The 14,841-nt window shown below is 40.6% G+C and overlaps 1 protein-coding gene across 2 annotated transcripts in view; it reads left to right on the top strand.

Moving 5' to 3' along the window:
- Positions 1 to 14,841, top strand: part of LOC126404262 (SH3 domain and tetratricopeptide repeat-containing protein 1) — a 34,346-nt gene that overhangs the window by 2,264 nt on the left and 17,241 nt on the right. For both annotated transcript variants that reach the window (XM_050067353.1, XM_050067354.1), the window contains exons 2-9: positions 1,111 to 1,182; positions 6,234 to 6,364; positions 8,889 to 8,994; positions 9,078 to 9,218; positions 9,877 to 10,075; positions 10,213 to 10,289; positions 10,469 to 10,664; positions 10,778 to 10,908. In XM_050067353.1, coding sequence (XP_049923310.1) covers positions 1,111 to 1,182; positions 6,234 to 6,364; positions 8,889 to 8,994; positions 9,078 to 9,218; positions 9,877 to 10,075; positions 10,213 to 10,289; positions 10,469 to 10,664; positions 10,778 to 10,908 — 1,053 coding nt within the window. The remainder of the gene's footprint in view (positions 1 to 1,110; positions 1,183 to 6,233; positions 6,365 to 8,888; positions 8,995 to 9,077; positions 9,219 to 9,876; positions 10,076 to 10,212; positions 10,290 to 10,468; positions 10,665 to 10,777; positions 10,909 to 14,841) is intronic.

Below are 14,841 nucleotides of genomic sequence, written 5' to 3'. Positions count from 1 at the left end.
AGTGGTCCTAACTGAACTAAAATCGGGTTACTGCCCAACACTGGTTGTGATGTCAGAAATCCTGCTGTATATGTCCAGGAGTTAAACTGGGATTTAAATTATCTGTATGCAACATTCAGAGCATTAATATAGCAGTACACCACTAATTGCTATATTAAGATATAGTAGAGTATCTCCGTGTTGAGAACCATGTCCAGACAAGTCATACGCTCTTAATTTTGCATAGAGCCCCTTTAACATTTGACTTTGACTTTTTTTTTTTTTTTTAAACAGGGACAGTACATATTGATGAACACACAAGTGTAAATATGCAAGATTGTAGCCAGTGGCTAATTTCCATCTTTCGTCCCTGCGGCAATTAATGCCAAACACATAAAAACAGGACAGCAACAAACAACAGGACAACAAGGCCATATACATCAATAAAACAGTAATAATAGAAAGTACAGTAGGACTAAAAAAAAACATTAAACAATAAACCAAGTTACTGATGACAGACCAGCAATTAAGTGACCATAGAAAGTTGGATTTAGGTGTAAAAGTGCTTAAGTGCTAAAGTGCTTGAGTGTTAAGATATACAAGAAGAGAATTGCACATTGCCCGTTACAAAGTGCTAATTCACAAGTTTGTAAAGTGCTGGTGTAAATTGCACATTGCCCTATTGCACTTATTTTGCACACACGGACATGTGTGTGCAGGTATTATTCCTTCTACAGTACATCATTCTGTACAGTGAAACTCAAAAGACCACAGTCAAGTAACAGTACGCAATAACTTCCAAAATCCCATTAGAATACCTACATTACATAATTGTTGATGGGTTAATTAGTGGAGTATTAGTGTTTAATTCATAGACACACCTGGAGGCTGCCCAACACAACCACAGTCTGATCTGAGCAGCACTGGAGCATTTAGAGAACTTCACAATGTCAGAAATTGTTAGGTTCTGTTCAAACGGTACCTGCAGAGTCCATGGTGTGCATTTCTTTTTGCTTTTCTGTTTCTTTCCTGTATTGGAAGGAAATGGCACATGAGTTCTGTCATAGTGCCTTAAATAAAAATAAGCCACCTGCAATTTTGGTTACATCAGTGTCTTCATGTTCTCAACAGTGCGTGGTTTCTCCAGAGATGCTGCAAGTCTAAAGGGAACTGCGTCAGCATGCGAGGAAAACTTCCCCACAGGTACCTGTTTTTTGTTTTTTGTTTCTTTTTGACTTGCCAGTACTGCCACTGTTGGTCACTTCACCCATTAGGTCCAGACTGAAATAACACCTGTAGAGTAGTGAAGTTAGCGGTGCCCTGGTTTCCTCATCAAAAAGCCTATGGGGTATGATTTTACAACTGGGTTTTGGATCATTACAGTAAATAAGCTCTGTGGCAAACTAACATTTATGGTACTTACACGTTTTGTTCAGCAAGATAATCTTCACAAATTAACACCACCTTTTTCATTTTTGAAGTGTAAATGAGATCACCAGAGGCAAAAGCTAATGTTAGGCTATAAATAAACTACACCACGGTCACATGGCTTCACATTGCCATCATAATGAAGCTGTAAAGCTGTGTTTAGTGTGAAAATGTTCTGTGGTTGGTTGAACTTGCTCCTCTCCCGCTACCAGTCCCCACTCCATACCGTGGTCCCTGCCGGACTTAAACAGACTACAGACTGAGCTACTCTTTAAAAAAATTGCGCTCAAACCTCATCTAGAGAAGAAAATCCTTTTGAATGGGGCTTCAGAGCCTAAAAACAAAATTGTAAGACTGATTCAAAGTTTCTTTAGGATTGTTACCAGACAAGGTGAAGTCAGTATAAAAATGGTGGTGGTTAGTGATTGCTATTGTGTTCACCATGACAATGCAAATATCCTGGTGTTTGGCAAGTATAATACCCACTGGTTCACAATCTTAGTTTAGCATGTTAACATGCTAACATTTGCAAATTAGCATTAAGCATAAAGTACCGTTGAGGCTTATGGGAATTGTCATTAGGCACTTGTTCATAAAACAAAGTACTGGACAATTGGAAATTATGACCTGAGAATACTAAAGTTGGTAGGATTCATCGCCTGGTAATGCTGAACATTCATGCAAGGTTACGTGCCAATCCATGGCTCCATAGATGAGATACTTGAGCTAGATGAAACCTTAGAAGATCTTCAGAGTCTTTAGGGTTTATTCTATCGAGCATAGGCAGAGCAAGGGGGATGTCTTTTTGGGGTTCCAGCCCCTAATGTTTCCTCAGAAGTCCAAACTCTATAGAGCGCTACAGAGATGATGTTTTTCTGTAGCCCGGTGTGAAAGTTAGCATTTCCCTAGTTCCCTTGTCAAAAGCCTGTGGCATTTTTCCATTGGATATTGGATTATTACAGAACATAAGCTCTGTAGCAAACAAGCATTTATGATACACGTTTTGTTCAGCAAGATAATCTTCACAAATAGACACTACTTTTATGATTTTTGAAGCATAAATGAAATTGCCAGAAGTAAAAAGCTAACATTAGTCTATAAACCAACTACTTAAAGCCACCACCACAACGAGGCTGGAGAGCCGTGTTCCATGTGATGACATTCTGTAGTTTCATTTAACCACTTGTTAGCAACTGCTTCTTTAAAGACACATAAAAGCATCAACATTCCCAATGGGGACAAACTGAGACTGCTTGATGTTCTTCTGTTTGGTGCCAGACGGTGTATCCTACTCCAGTGGATCTCTGACAAACCTTCTAAGCTCTCACAGTGGTTACAGGGTATAATGGAACTTATTCCTCTGGAAGCAATGACCTACTGGCTTAAGGACAAACCTCTGTTATCTTATAAAACTTGGAACCCCTTTTTGAATTATATCGGTATGGAGAGTGCACAGACTCTACAGAAGGGCCTCTATGGACTTATCTGGTCAGTGGAGAGTGCACAGACTCTACAGAAGGGCCTCTATGGACTTATCTGGTCAGTCATTCCTAGAAAGAACCACACTTGAGTTTTGGTATCAACCAAACACCATAACACTGTAATGCCTGGATATCTGCTTATGTATTCCTTCAACTGTCAATTTGAGCTTTCAATGCTGTTGTATGGGGTGTTTTTTTCCCTTATGTTGTTATATATTTCTGTACTTCATATAAATCTTCTTTGAATTTATTTTTACTTATTAGTTTGTTTGTTTGTTTTTTTCACTGTGTGGGGGTTTTTGTTCACCATGTTCTGTGTAATATGAGGCGCTTTTATGTTTTTCTACAATGCTTTTCTTGTATAAATTGAAAAAGTAATAAAGGTATCTTTAAAAAAAAACAATGGGAACAAACTATAAAACTCTCTTAAGATTGTGTTGACCACGGACTTTATTTCAGGCATCTAACCAAAAACCCATTAAAAAAAACCCCACTGAATTCGAGATGAGGGAATCAGGAGTGCTAAAATGTTAACTCATCTCCTGGTTTTAAGACTAATTTCTGCAGCACTCTATTGGATGCATGTCTATAAAGTTTGGAACAGATATTCATGGTGCCCAGGGGAGGGCAAAGTCACTGAAACTAATGACATCCCCATCAGCCTCGGCTACACTTTGTGTTTTGTGCTGATTTAGCATGCAAACATAGTATACTAAGATGGTTAATTTTATACCTGCTAAATATGTCAGTGTTGTCACTGTGAGCATCTTAGCATGGTGATGTAAGCATTTAGCTCAAAACACATTTCTATTAACAGCCTCACAGAGCTGCTAGCAAGGATGTAGTCTGCTAGTGTTATTACCAAATATCGAGTTTTTGTCTTTTGCACGTGTTTTGTGTACAGACTAAGTTAAGGTGACACCATGGGGTAGGGATGATAAGTCAACTGGACAGAAATCTTATACAACGCACAAAATATCTTTGTGATCATTAGATTTTGATATTTGTTATGTTGGAGAGGATATTAAAAAAAACGAAGTAATGATTAAAATATCGCCTTTAGTGGAACTGTCAACCTCGACGAGTCATAATAGAACACCTGACCTGTAAAACTGAAGTGACCTCAGTGAAAAGTCATGTGGGAAAATTGGAAGTGGTTTATACCTTGAACCTCTGCGTTCCTCTGGAGTCACTTATTAATCTGTGAGTCAGTCACACATTGTTATTATTGACTCAGATCACTAGATGAGCTCATAGGCAGCCAAGGGAGCTCAGTGTCAATGTTTTAATAGTGTGTGGGTTGGCTTTTATTGTGGAAATCTAACCCTATCCATCTAAACATTCACCACACCCACACCACAAAACAACAACGTACATTTTTATTTTTTTAATAGTGTCCATATCTTGCTTAATATTTTCTTTCCTGAACCCTCTATAGCTAAAATTAGCATGTTTGGGCATATAGGATAACCTTAACCCTTTTCTTATAACACTGTTCTATTCAATTATAACTTGTATTTGAAAAAAGTTCCCTTTATTGTAACACTGGATTGTGGATCTTGTTTTATTACACTAGTTAAGTGGCAGAAACTGCTCAGCTCATTCTTTTTTTTTAACAAACATTAACAAGAGAGGTGTTTGTCTAACTGCCTTTGAGGTTAGAAACATAGCAAATTACTCTGCTTGTGGAGATGGAGTTGATGCTTTAAAAATGAATCTATATTTTACTGCAAGTTTATTTAAGTAAAAGTTAAGTTACATGAGCTTAAATTAAAATAGGTTATGGTATGATGCACTTCCCGGTCTCATTATAGCATCCAATAACTCCGCCAAACCACTCAGAGGCCCCTTTTACACTGTCTGTTCGAAGCAGGAATATCGCGCCATTATTCTGCCTCGCAGTTCTGTAGAAAAGGTACGATTGCAGAGGGCACAGAGTTGCCTTGCATCTGAACAAAGGTAATAACAGCTCCAAAACGAACTCAACAGTTTTATTGAATGAAAAAAAGAAGTTACTCTGTTCATCTCACTTCAGTCATTTTTATCACAACAAAATGTATCTGTAACTGAAAAAGCAACAGATTATATTATTCCAGTAGGCTACCAAAAAATATCATTTGTATTTGTAATGTCTGTGTAACAATACGATATTAACAAACAAAAATACTGTGATACACACTGTATCAATTTTTTCCCCCATCCCTTCCCTGCACCTTGACTAAAGCCCCAGTTCCAGCTGAACAAAAACAACCCCAAAGCATGACGCTGCCACCGCCATGCTTCACCATGGGTATGGTGTTCTTTTGGTGAAGCACAGTGTTGTTTTTGCGCCAGGCATACCTTTTGGAACTATGGCCCAAAAGTTCGACCTTGGTTTCATCAGACCATAACACATTTTCCCACATGCTTTTTGGAAATTTTATGTTGTTTTTTTTTGTTTGATTGTTTTCTTGCAAAATGTAGCCAGAGTTGGATGTTTTTCTTTGTAAGAAAAGGCTTCCATCTTGCAACCCTACCCCATAGTCCAGACATACAAAGAATATGGGAGATCATTGTGACATGTAGTACACAACCAGTACTCGCCAGAAATTCCTGCAGCTCCTCCAGTGTCGCTGTTGGCCTCTTGGCAATCTCCCTGACCCGTTTTCGTCTTGTCTTTTCATCAGTTTTGAAGGGACCTCCAGTTCTTGGTAATGTCACTGCTGTTCTGTATTTTCTCCACTTGTTGATGACTGTCGTGTTCCTTGGTATATCTAATGCTTTGGAAATTATTTTGTACCCTTCTCCTGACTGATACCTTTCAGCAATGAGACTGCTTTGATGTTTTGTTAGCTCTTTGCAGATCACAGCTTAAAATTTTTTGTTTATTTTTCAACTGAATTGTACAGGTTATAATTTACATTAAAGGTGAAAAAAGTTTTGAAATGATTATCTTGGTCTCATCTTTTCACATCACAAAAACCTGATATTTTAACAGGGATGTGGAGACTTTTTATATCCACTGTATATCACAATAAAGGCTGACACTGTTGTGTTACATGTCACGCCCTTCACACTTTTTTTGTTTTTGGGATGTCGGCATGCTGTCTAAAATCACACACTGGAGTGGCATGATGCTGCTGTGGTTTGGTTCTGTGTAAAAATGCAAAAGAGGCGTAAATTAGGGACTTCATAGAGGCTCTATAGCAGGATCTCTGTGTAAAACAGGACAAAGTCAGACACCATTACATACTATGTTATCTTATCAAGTGTTTTGATAGCAATCCCTTCAATGTGGTTAGATCTGTGTTCAGGATGTGTAGTAAGTGGAACATTTGGCATAGTGTCGCTGTGTTGTGTGTTCAGCTCTGCCAGTGCTGCTGGATGTGGTCAGGGGTCCTGACCGCCTTCCTGCAGATGAGGAGTCACAGGAAATGCTGAGAGGGAAACTGCGCATTCTGCAAGCTGACAGCACCGAGGTCAACGCTCTATTCATGGTAAAGCTCATGACACGCACACACACCCCTACAATTTGGCAATTTAAGTTGTGCAAAAGTCCACTTCCTCCATATATTATAAATGAATCATACTGTAACAGCTGTCTGTCTAAGTGAGTTGCAGTTCTGCCTTCTAGTGGCCAGAATCTAAGCAGCTTAAAGTTTTGTGATAAAGGTTAAAAGGATACTTCTACCAAAATATATTCTTTTGGTGGTTAGAAGCTACAAGTTAGTAATTTTATCCGTCCTGGAGAATAGTGATTGTAGTTGATTCTGAAACTTCTTAAACCAGTCGTTCAGTAATGGTCATTATTGATGCACAGTGTTACAGTTACCACATTGGTGCAAAGACCAATTTAAAGAGTAACTTTGGTCATTTTTAACCTGGGCCCTATTTTCCCATGTTTTTGTGTCTAAGTGAGTAATAGATATAAGTTTTGAAACTGGTCCAGTATTGAGCGAGAGCAGCGGCAAAAACAATAACAATAGGCTGTAATGTAACCACTCTGGGCAATTTACTCGGTCAATTTACGTCTGCTAAAAGTGATTGTTTTTGTCACTGACAGGCTCAGATTGTTATCTGAGTGTCTGACAATATTATGGAGAGGATCCCCACAGAGATACACCTTTTTGTTAAAGAATAAGATCTTTTTGTTTCAACAGAAACAGCCCTGAAATAACCATTGCCAAACTCACCAGACTCCATTTAACGGTAATTTTATCATCGTAAAACACACTTCATTCAAAGTCGACAGAAACAAAATAAAAATCACAAAAAACATCTTGGTTCGTCTTTCCAGTGTTCCAACAATCACCAATTTTGTTTTTGTTGAAATAAACCCTTAATTCACCCAGTCAGATGTGAAAATATGCTGGCTCTATATGTGGTTAAATTACTGTTTATTTATATGGAGTTTGGTGGAACTGGCAATGGTGATTTCGGGATTTTTCCTGGTTAAACAAAAAGGATCTTACTCTTACACAAAAATGTCTTTCTTTGTAGGAATCCTTTCCATAATTTTGCCAGACACTTAAAATAACAATCTGAGCACGTCATTGACAAAAACAAACACTTACTACATTAGGAGGGAGGAGTGATATGTGCATACATGTATTGATGTATCTGTTTGTGCTTTATATGGATATATGTAGGCATGTGTATACATATACAGTATTTGTGTACAAGTGGAACGTTTATTAGTATAGTCCTATTATCTGAGTAAAATTCCTCATCTGACTTATCCCTTACAAAGGAGAATTAAGGCCATGTTAAAGAATAAAAATTCTTAGATTTCAAGAACAAAGCTGTAAATCTATGAGAAAAAAAGTCTTAACATTGCCAGAATAAAGTCATATATCTACGAGAATAAAGTCGAAATATTACAAGATTAAACTCGTAAACAACCCCCTCAAAACTGAAATCACAGGCTGATCCAACTTCCGTAAATTTTATCATGGCAACTCATGATGTGACTCAGTAGTGTGTACGGCCCCAGTGTGCATGTATGCACTCCCAACAATGTCTGGGCATGCTCCTGATGAGTCGGTGGATGGTGTCCTGGGGGATCTCCTCCCAGACCTGGATCAGGGCATCAGTGAGCTACTGGACAATCTGTGGTGGTACTTGGTGGCATCCGATGCACCAATACGTAACATCCCATAGGTTCTGAGTTGGATTTAGGTCAGAGGATCAAGAGGGCCAGTCAATGGCATCAATGCCTTCATCATCCAGGAACTGCCTACACACTCTGGCCACATGAGGCGGGCACTGTACTGCATCAGGAGGAATCCAGAGCCCACCGCACCAGCGTAAGGTCTGACAGTTACTGTGAGGATTTTATCCTGGTAGCTAACAGCAGTCAGGGTACCATTGGCTCCCTCCAAGGATATGCCTCCCCAGACCATCACTGACCCACCGCCAAACCGATCATGCTGGATACCATCACTGACCCACCGCCAAACCGATCATGCTGGATGATGTTAGGGGCAGAGTAACATTCACCACGGCGTCTCCAGACTCTTTCACACCTGTCACAAACATTCACCACGGCGTCTCCAGACTCTTTCACACCTGTCACATGTGCTCAGTGTGAACCTGCTCTTACCTGTGAAGAGAACATGGTGTCAATGGCGGACTTGCGGATTCTGGTGTTCCATGGCAAATGCCAGTTGATCGATGCCGATTGATTTGTCATAAACATGCACACCAGTAGCCTGCTGGAGGTCATGATTTTTGAGGGCTCTGGTAGTGCTCCTCCTGTTCCTCCATGCACAAAGGATCAGTCAGGAAGGTTCCCAAATAGACAGACTGAAGTTTAACTGACTTGGTGTTATACTGTGACAGTATAACAGTTTCCTTAATTTTTTGCAGTGTATTTTAAATAGTATACATAATTTGGAGGTGAAGCTTGAACCAAAAGAAGACTATATTTACTCACGGACATATTCTTGAAAAAAAATGACATTCACATCAGAAATATCAATACAGAGGTATCATTTATTAACCCTTTTCTTTTCTCTGTAGGAGCTGTCCACTAATCTCATCTCCATCAACAGTGAAGAAAAAGTGATTCTTGTGACATTCAAAACATTTGAGGAAATATGGAAGTTCACCACATATTACACTTTAGGTAGGTTTGGAATTGTGCTGCCACTGCTGTTGCTGCTGTGAGTAAAAATGACGTCACTTGTGCCCTCACCTCCTCCCCTCCAGGTTTCCTGGGTCGGTGTATGGAGAATTTGTTGTTAGACCAGAAATTCTGGCTCAATTCTTTGGAGGAAGACATCGCAATCGAGGTTTCCATTCAGGAGGAAACTCTTAACCTGATCTACAAAGGCATCCTCATGCAGGAAGGTTTGACAGAGTTCAGCTTTTTGTGCTGCTCTTGCATATTACTTCAGTCACTCAAATCAGAACATGCTTATTACCCAAAAACTACTGTATAATAAGTTTGCTTCTTGCACCAATAATTACCTCAAAATTATCTAGTAAATAATATACAACTGAAAAATAAGGCTTAACTTTATCATCATTATATTTTGCGATGTTAAAAATAGAATAAAAATGGAATAGGTCAGGACCACTTTAGTCAAAGAAAACTTTATTTCCATTTGCAGTATTATATTTGGCAGTATGGCTCCGTTCTGGGGCCTCTCTGCCTTTCTTAGGTGTGTGCAGAAAGCCAGAGGTGGAGAGAGCAAACCTCTCTGCCCTTCCATGTGCAAACAAGGAAAGCCGGAGACAGAGAGCGCAAAGCGGTTTGCTGAGGAGGCAGCAACAGTGGGCAGGCCAAAGCAGTTTAAATAAGGCGTTAGTTGCATACAAAGGAACGGTGATCTATCAGCTGACTCCCTTCCATCAATCAGCTGATCCAACAGTTGATTGGGCTGTTTGAGATCAGCTGATGTAGCCGGGATGTGAGCTGAGCTTGACATCATGTCCTGCCTGAACTATTTCACACAAACACACACACACACACACACACACACACTTACTATTTCTCTGTCTTTAGGTTCATTGTTTGCTAGTTGTAGTACCAACCAGATGTTTGACAGCTCCACCTCTGGAGGTGACCTGTACCTGGAGCAGGGAGATATAGCCCAGTTTGAGCCTCCCTTCCTGGGCTCAGGATGGACAGTCCTCTGCCTGGCTGACGGAGCCAGAGGGACAGCACCCAAACCTGCTCTGGAGCTGGTCGTCCCTTTTTATCAGTGAGTCACACACAGCTGTCACATCAACACACACTGTGCGGACTAACAGTCTCATATAGGTGATTGTTACTGGTGTCACTGATCTGTGACTATACAGTATACATATAAGGTGCTCACATGATCCCATCTGTCCACAGATGGTTTCTCAAATCCTGTGCAGAGAGCATTTTAGTTGGTGATGGGAAACCTGCCTGTGACTTCCCTCTGCAGTTTGGTAAGTGCAGAAAACCTAATGATATAAAATAAGAGAAATTAATTTCTATTTTGATTTAAATTGACATTTCAACTTGACTTTTGAGCTGCTTTAATATCCTGCACTTTAAATGAAAGCCAAAGAGTGGTACTTAAAGTTATGATTTAACTAGTCTCATGTTATCCTCCTCCTTTGTTCAGCCAGAGGAACCTGTCTGGCCACAGAGGAGTATGATGCTGAGGGCCCAGATGAGCTGAGTGTGGCATCCGGCGATCGCATCATCATTGTGGGGCTTCTGGTGTCCTGCTTTGATTGGTTCACAGGGAGGAAGGAGGCGACAGGAGAAGTGGGTCTGGTCAAGACAAGCCTGGTGAAACCATCCACGGACATTTACAAGTGGGTGCAGGAGTATTACTGTGTTAGCCATATTAACAAAACATACATTAAATCATTTTACAATAGAGCATATAAAAATACTGTGTCTTGTCCTGTGCTTGTCACCCTTCCAGCTCAGAAGATATCTTTTTGGACAGAGAGGACAGGACATTCTTCAGTCTGCAAGAAGGCAAAGTCATAAAGGAAACAACTGCCTTATTGAAGGAGAAATCTCAAAATGATATTGGTCATAGCTACAAACTGGGTGAGGCAGAAAGACTCACAGGTCACACTGATTTACTGTATACAGATTTGTGTCATGTGTCCACAAATTTCAACAAGTCATCCAAACTAAATGGCAAAGTATGTTGTCATTGCTCATATAAACAACCCATATGAGCATATTCTGATCTGTCACCTCTATTGGCAGGATGACATGCCATTGCCTTCTAAAACAGTTACAGATGACTGTACAAGACCAAGGGCTATGTTGTACACCTGGCGCACAGTGCAGTGCAAATGTCATTGCTAGTTTCAGGCCAATGCAGTTGTCATTTTCACTGCCAGCACCCATGCTGTGGAAGAAGCAAATGCACTTGTGCCCATCTGTACGCTCATAGGCATGTAGCTTTTAAAATGAGGTGGTGCATGCAAAGTTTGAAAATAGCAGAGATAAGAGCAGAGCTGCTATCTCACGTCTTGTCTTTGATTCTGTCAGAAGCTAAAAGTTTAATTATGTTTCCTCTGTCAAGTTTGTGAATACAGTTTTTAGTTTTGCTGCTCAGATATCCCACAATATTTGCTGCAGTGACATCACTGCTCTTACTGCATTACTCTCAGCAGGAAACTCCAAGCTTCTCCAATTTAATTAATAACAGCAGGCAACCTGGCTTTTAAGGGGAATGGGAGATGGCACTCTAATTGGTTGAATTCATGTCACACTCAAAACACACTTTGATTAAGTAAGAGACAAAATAAAACCCCATTGCCCCCTTTGCCTTCATTTGCACTCAGATTATGCACTATTCAAACAGCAAAAGTGAAGTGTGACACACCCTGAATGCACTTGCGCCATACACTTCAGAGACCATGTGCTATAGACGCTTTCGAGACCTACGTCATCGCCTCTACAGGATGCGCGCACAACAGGGCGGCAAAACGCTGGATGGAGTTTTGTGCCCGCAGTCTCGAGTCCCATGTATGAGAGCAGCGGATTTGTTATCTTTTCTTTATATAATTTATTAACGTTAACTTTTTGTCATGTCTTCCTGTTGTGTTGTGGGATGCCAGAACAGATCTAGTAAAAACAAAGAACTTAAATTTTACCGGATTCCAAAGGGCAAAAAACCCTTCAATGCTACCCGGAGAAGACCATCTAGCCTTTTTGGTTTGTGGAAGCTGATTTGTTTCAGTGGAGCTGGCTGGACCTCTCTCCTGGACATCTTCCACATGCACGGTCCTGATGTACAGGACGCCTTCTCTGTCCTCCCCATCCTAACATAGAGCTCAATCTTAAAGAGCACTGCTGCTGCATGGCTGCAACATGACCCTAGCCTGCAATGTCAGATAACAAAATGACAGGACAACAAAATCGAGTCTTGCCAACAAATGCATAAGAGGTAACTTACTGGCTATCTTAACACACTGAAGTTGTAGCTTATAGGCCCGTTTCCACCGCAGGAACCGGGGCCGTTGGTGCGTGTCTCCACTGCAGTAACCACCCCCGAAGGACAGAGTTCCGGAACTTTTACAGGGGCTAAACAAGTCCCTGCCCCGGAGTAGGTACTCAGAACGGCCCCGAAAAACTCCTGGCTGGGGCTTGGGGGTTGCTTGGTGCTGATTGGATATACTCAAGGCGGAATGTGACGTCAACAGAAAGCAACAAAATAGCCGGCATTTTTAAAACTCAGCAGACGAGGGTTAGCTCGTTCATAGCTTCCACCGCCATGTAAACAAACTCAATAACCGGTCCGTGAAAAACATATTTTTTCCGGCAGATATCTTAGTTACAACGTGATTGAGCTAGCAAAGCAGTTTTGTGTTGCTGTGTGTGGTATTTATTCACTTTTGGGAAATCACGATGTCTAGAAAGCATCAGCTGACAGGGACAGCTAACAGCAGCAGCAAAGCTAACATCAGGACATCATTTGTTAAAAGCCTCCCGTTGTCGGATACGACATGAAACTACTCCAATTAGTTCAATCATGTTGTAACTAAGACATCCGCTGGAGAAAATATTTTTTTCACGTGCCACTTTGTGAGTTTAGTGAGTTATTACAGACACCGCTATCGGCTAACAGCTATCGCCCCGGTCAAAATGGTCGCGCAACGATTACATCACATCCAGAACCCGGTAACTTTACAGGAACCTTCCTCCTACTCCGCTCTCTCAGTGGAGACACGGCGGTTGAGAGGGCCGAGCAAGGGGACGTTCCTGTAGTAGTTCCTGCCCCCCAAATAGTACCAGGAACTTCTTCAGTGGAAACGGGCCTTATGTTGTGCTCTCAGAATTAATGCTATTCAAATAATAGGTGGTGCTGTGTAACTTATGACAGATGCGAGTTAGATATTGTTAGCCACCTAACAGTCATAGTCAAGTAAGCTCAGAGTTGGATATCGTTAGCTAGCTAGCTAACGTTACTTACCTTGCCATGCATGTGCAATTCGTGGTAAAGACAAAGTTCCTGGATTTGTTTATAACAACCCATGCCTGGTACACGGTGGTTTTGTGTCCCTGACGTTGGCTAGGAAGTACTTCTGCTTTCAGTACACAAAATTCTTAATTCAGACCACTGTACATGACGTCCTGGACATGACCGATCCTTGGGATTGAGCGACTTCACATATCTCCCCAGCTCTGCCATGTTTACTGCTGCCCTGTTGCGCATGCATATCGAGTCACGTGATCACTATTTACCAGCACTCAAGGGGTCTATAGGTTGTTTAAATGGGGTCATAAGAATCTACGGCCATGCTTGCAGCTCTGTGAGGCTGTATGGCACAGCTGTGCTTTGAGCTAAATGTTAATGTAAGCATGCTCACAATGACAATGCTAACATGCTGAGGCTAAGCAGGTATAAAGTTTACAATGTTCATCTTAGTTTAGCGTGTTAGCATGCTAACATTTTCTAATTTTTGATGAACTCAAAGTAAAGCTGAGACTGGTAAGAATATCATTATCTTTTGTGTAGTCATAAACTTCAGTATTGGACAAACTGAAATTTTCACTAGATGATGGCGCTAGATGAAAAGTCAGAAGGTCACCAAAGTTATTACAAATCATTCTGAGGGGAACATAAATGTGTGTCCCCAAATTTCATGGCAATCCATCTAATAGTTGTTGAGATAGTTAATCAGATAAGGGAAACCTGTTGGTGTTGCCAGATGAAAAGTCAATGGATCACCTAAAATCATCTTGATTCATCATATAGAATCATGTATCTGTAAAGTTTAACCGATCCAATAGTTTTTAAAGATATATATTGGCAAGCAAAAGTTTGGGCACCCCTGGTCAAAATCTCATTTACTGTGAATAGTTAAGTGAGTAGAAGATGAACTGATCTCCAAAAAGCATAAAGTTAAAGATGAAACTTGCTTTTCAACGTTTTAAGCATGATTAGTGTATTATTTTTGTTTTGTACAATTTTAGAGTGAAAAAAGGAGAGGAGCACCATGCAAAGGTTTGGGCAGCCCAAGACATTTGAGCTCTCAGACAACTTTTACCAGGGTCTCAGACCATCAAGACTGTAGCCATGGAGTCAACATTGGGGGGGACCAGGGACGTCATTAGGAGTTGAAAACATCCGGGGCTTGAGCCCTGAAGTGGGAACAATTTTTTACCCAGGGGTCCGGGGGTTTCTCCCCTGTGAAAATTTTGAATAATTCCCTGTAAAACACATGATTTTAACGTATTTTGACAAAGAATTTTGACAAAGAATGAGCACTCGTCTTCTATTATTGGGTTCCCCAAATTGTTGGAAACCCGATAGTCCCCCAACTGAAACGACTTTGCAAATGCAGTGTGAAACAATGCACTGGTCACGAAGAATACAGTGATGTTGAACATCAAATTAAACAGCAGAGCCTGGACTACAAGGCTGCCGTAGAATAGCAATGAAAAATAAAAATAAAATTTTGTTGTTGTTTTTCAGTTTCAGTTATATATTGTGGGGGACATTTTGGGCATATCCGAACATTG

This window comes from Epinephelus moara, chromosome 17 (genome assembly GCF_006386435.1).
Source record: "Epinephelus moara isolate mb chromosome 17, YSFRI_EMoa_1.0, whole genome shotgun sequence".
NCBI lineage: Eukaryota > Metazoa > Chordata > Actinopteri > Perciformes > Serranidae > Epinephelus > Epinephelus moara.
This window is presented reverse-complemented; position numbering and strand designations above follow the sequence as displayed.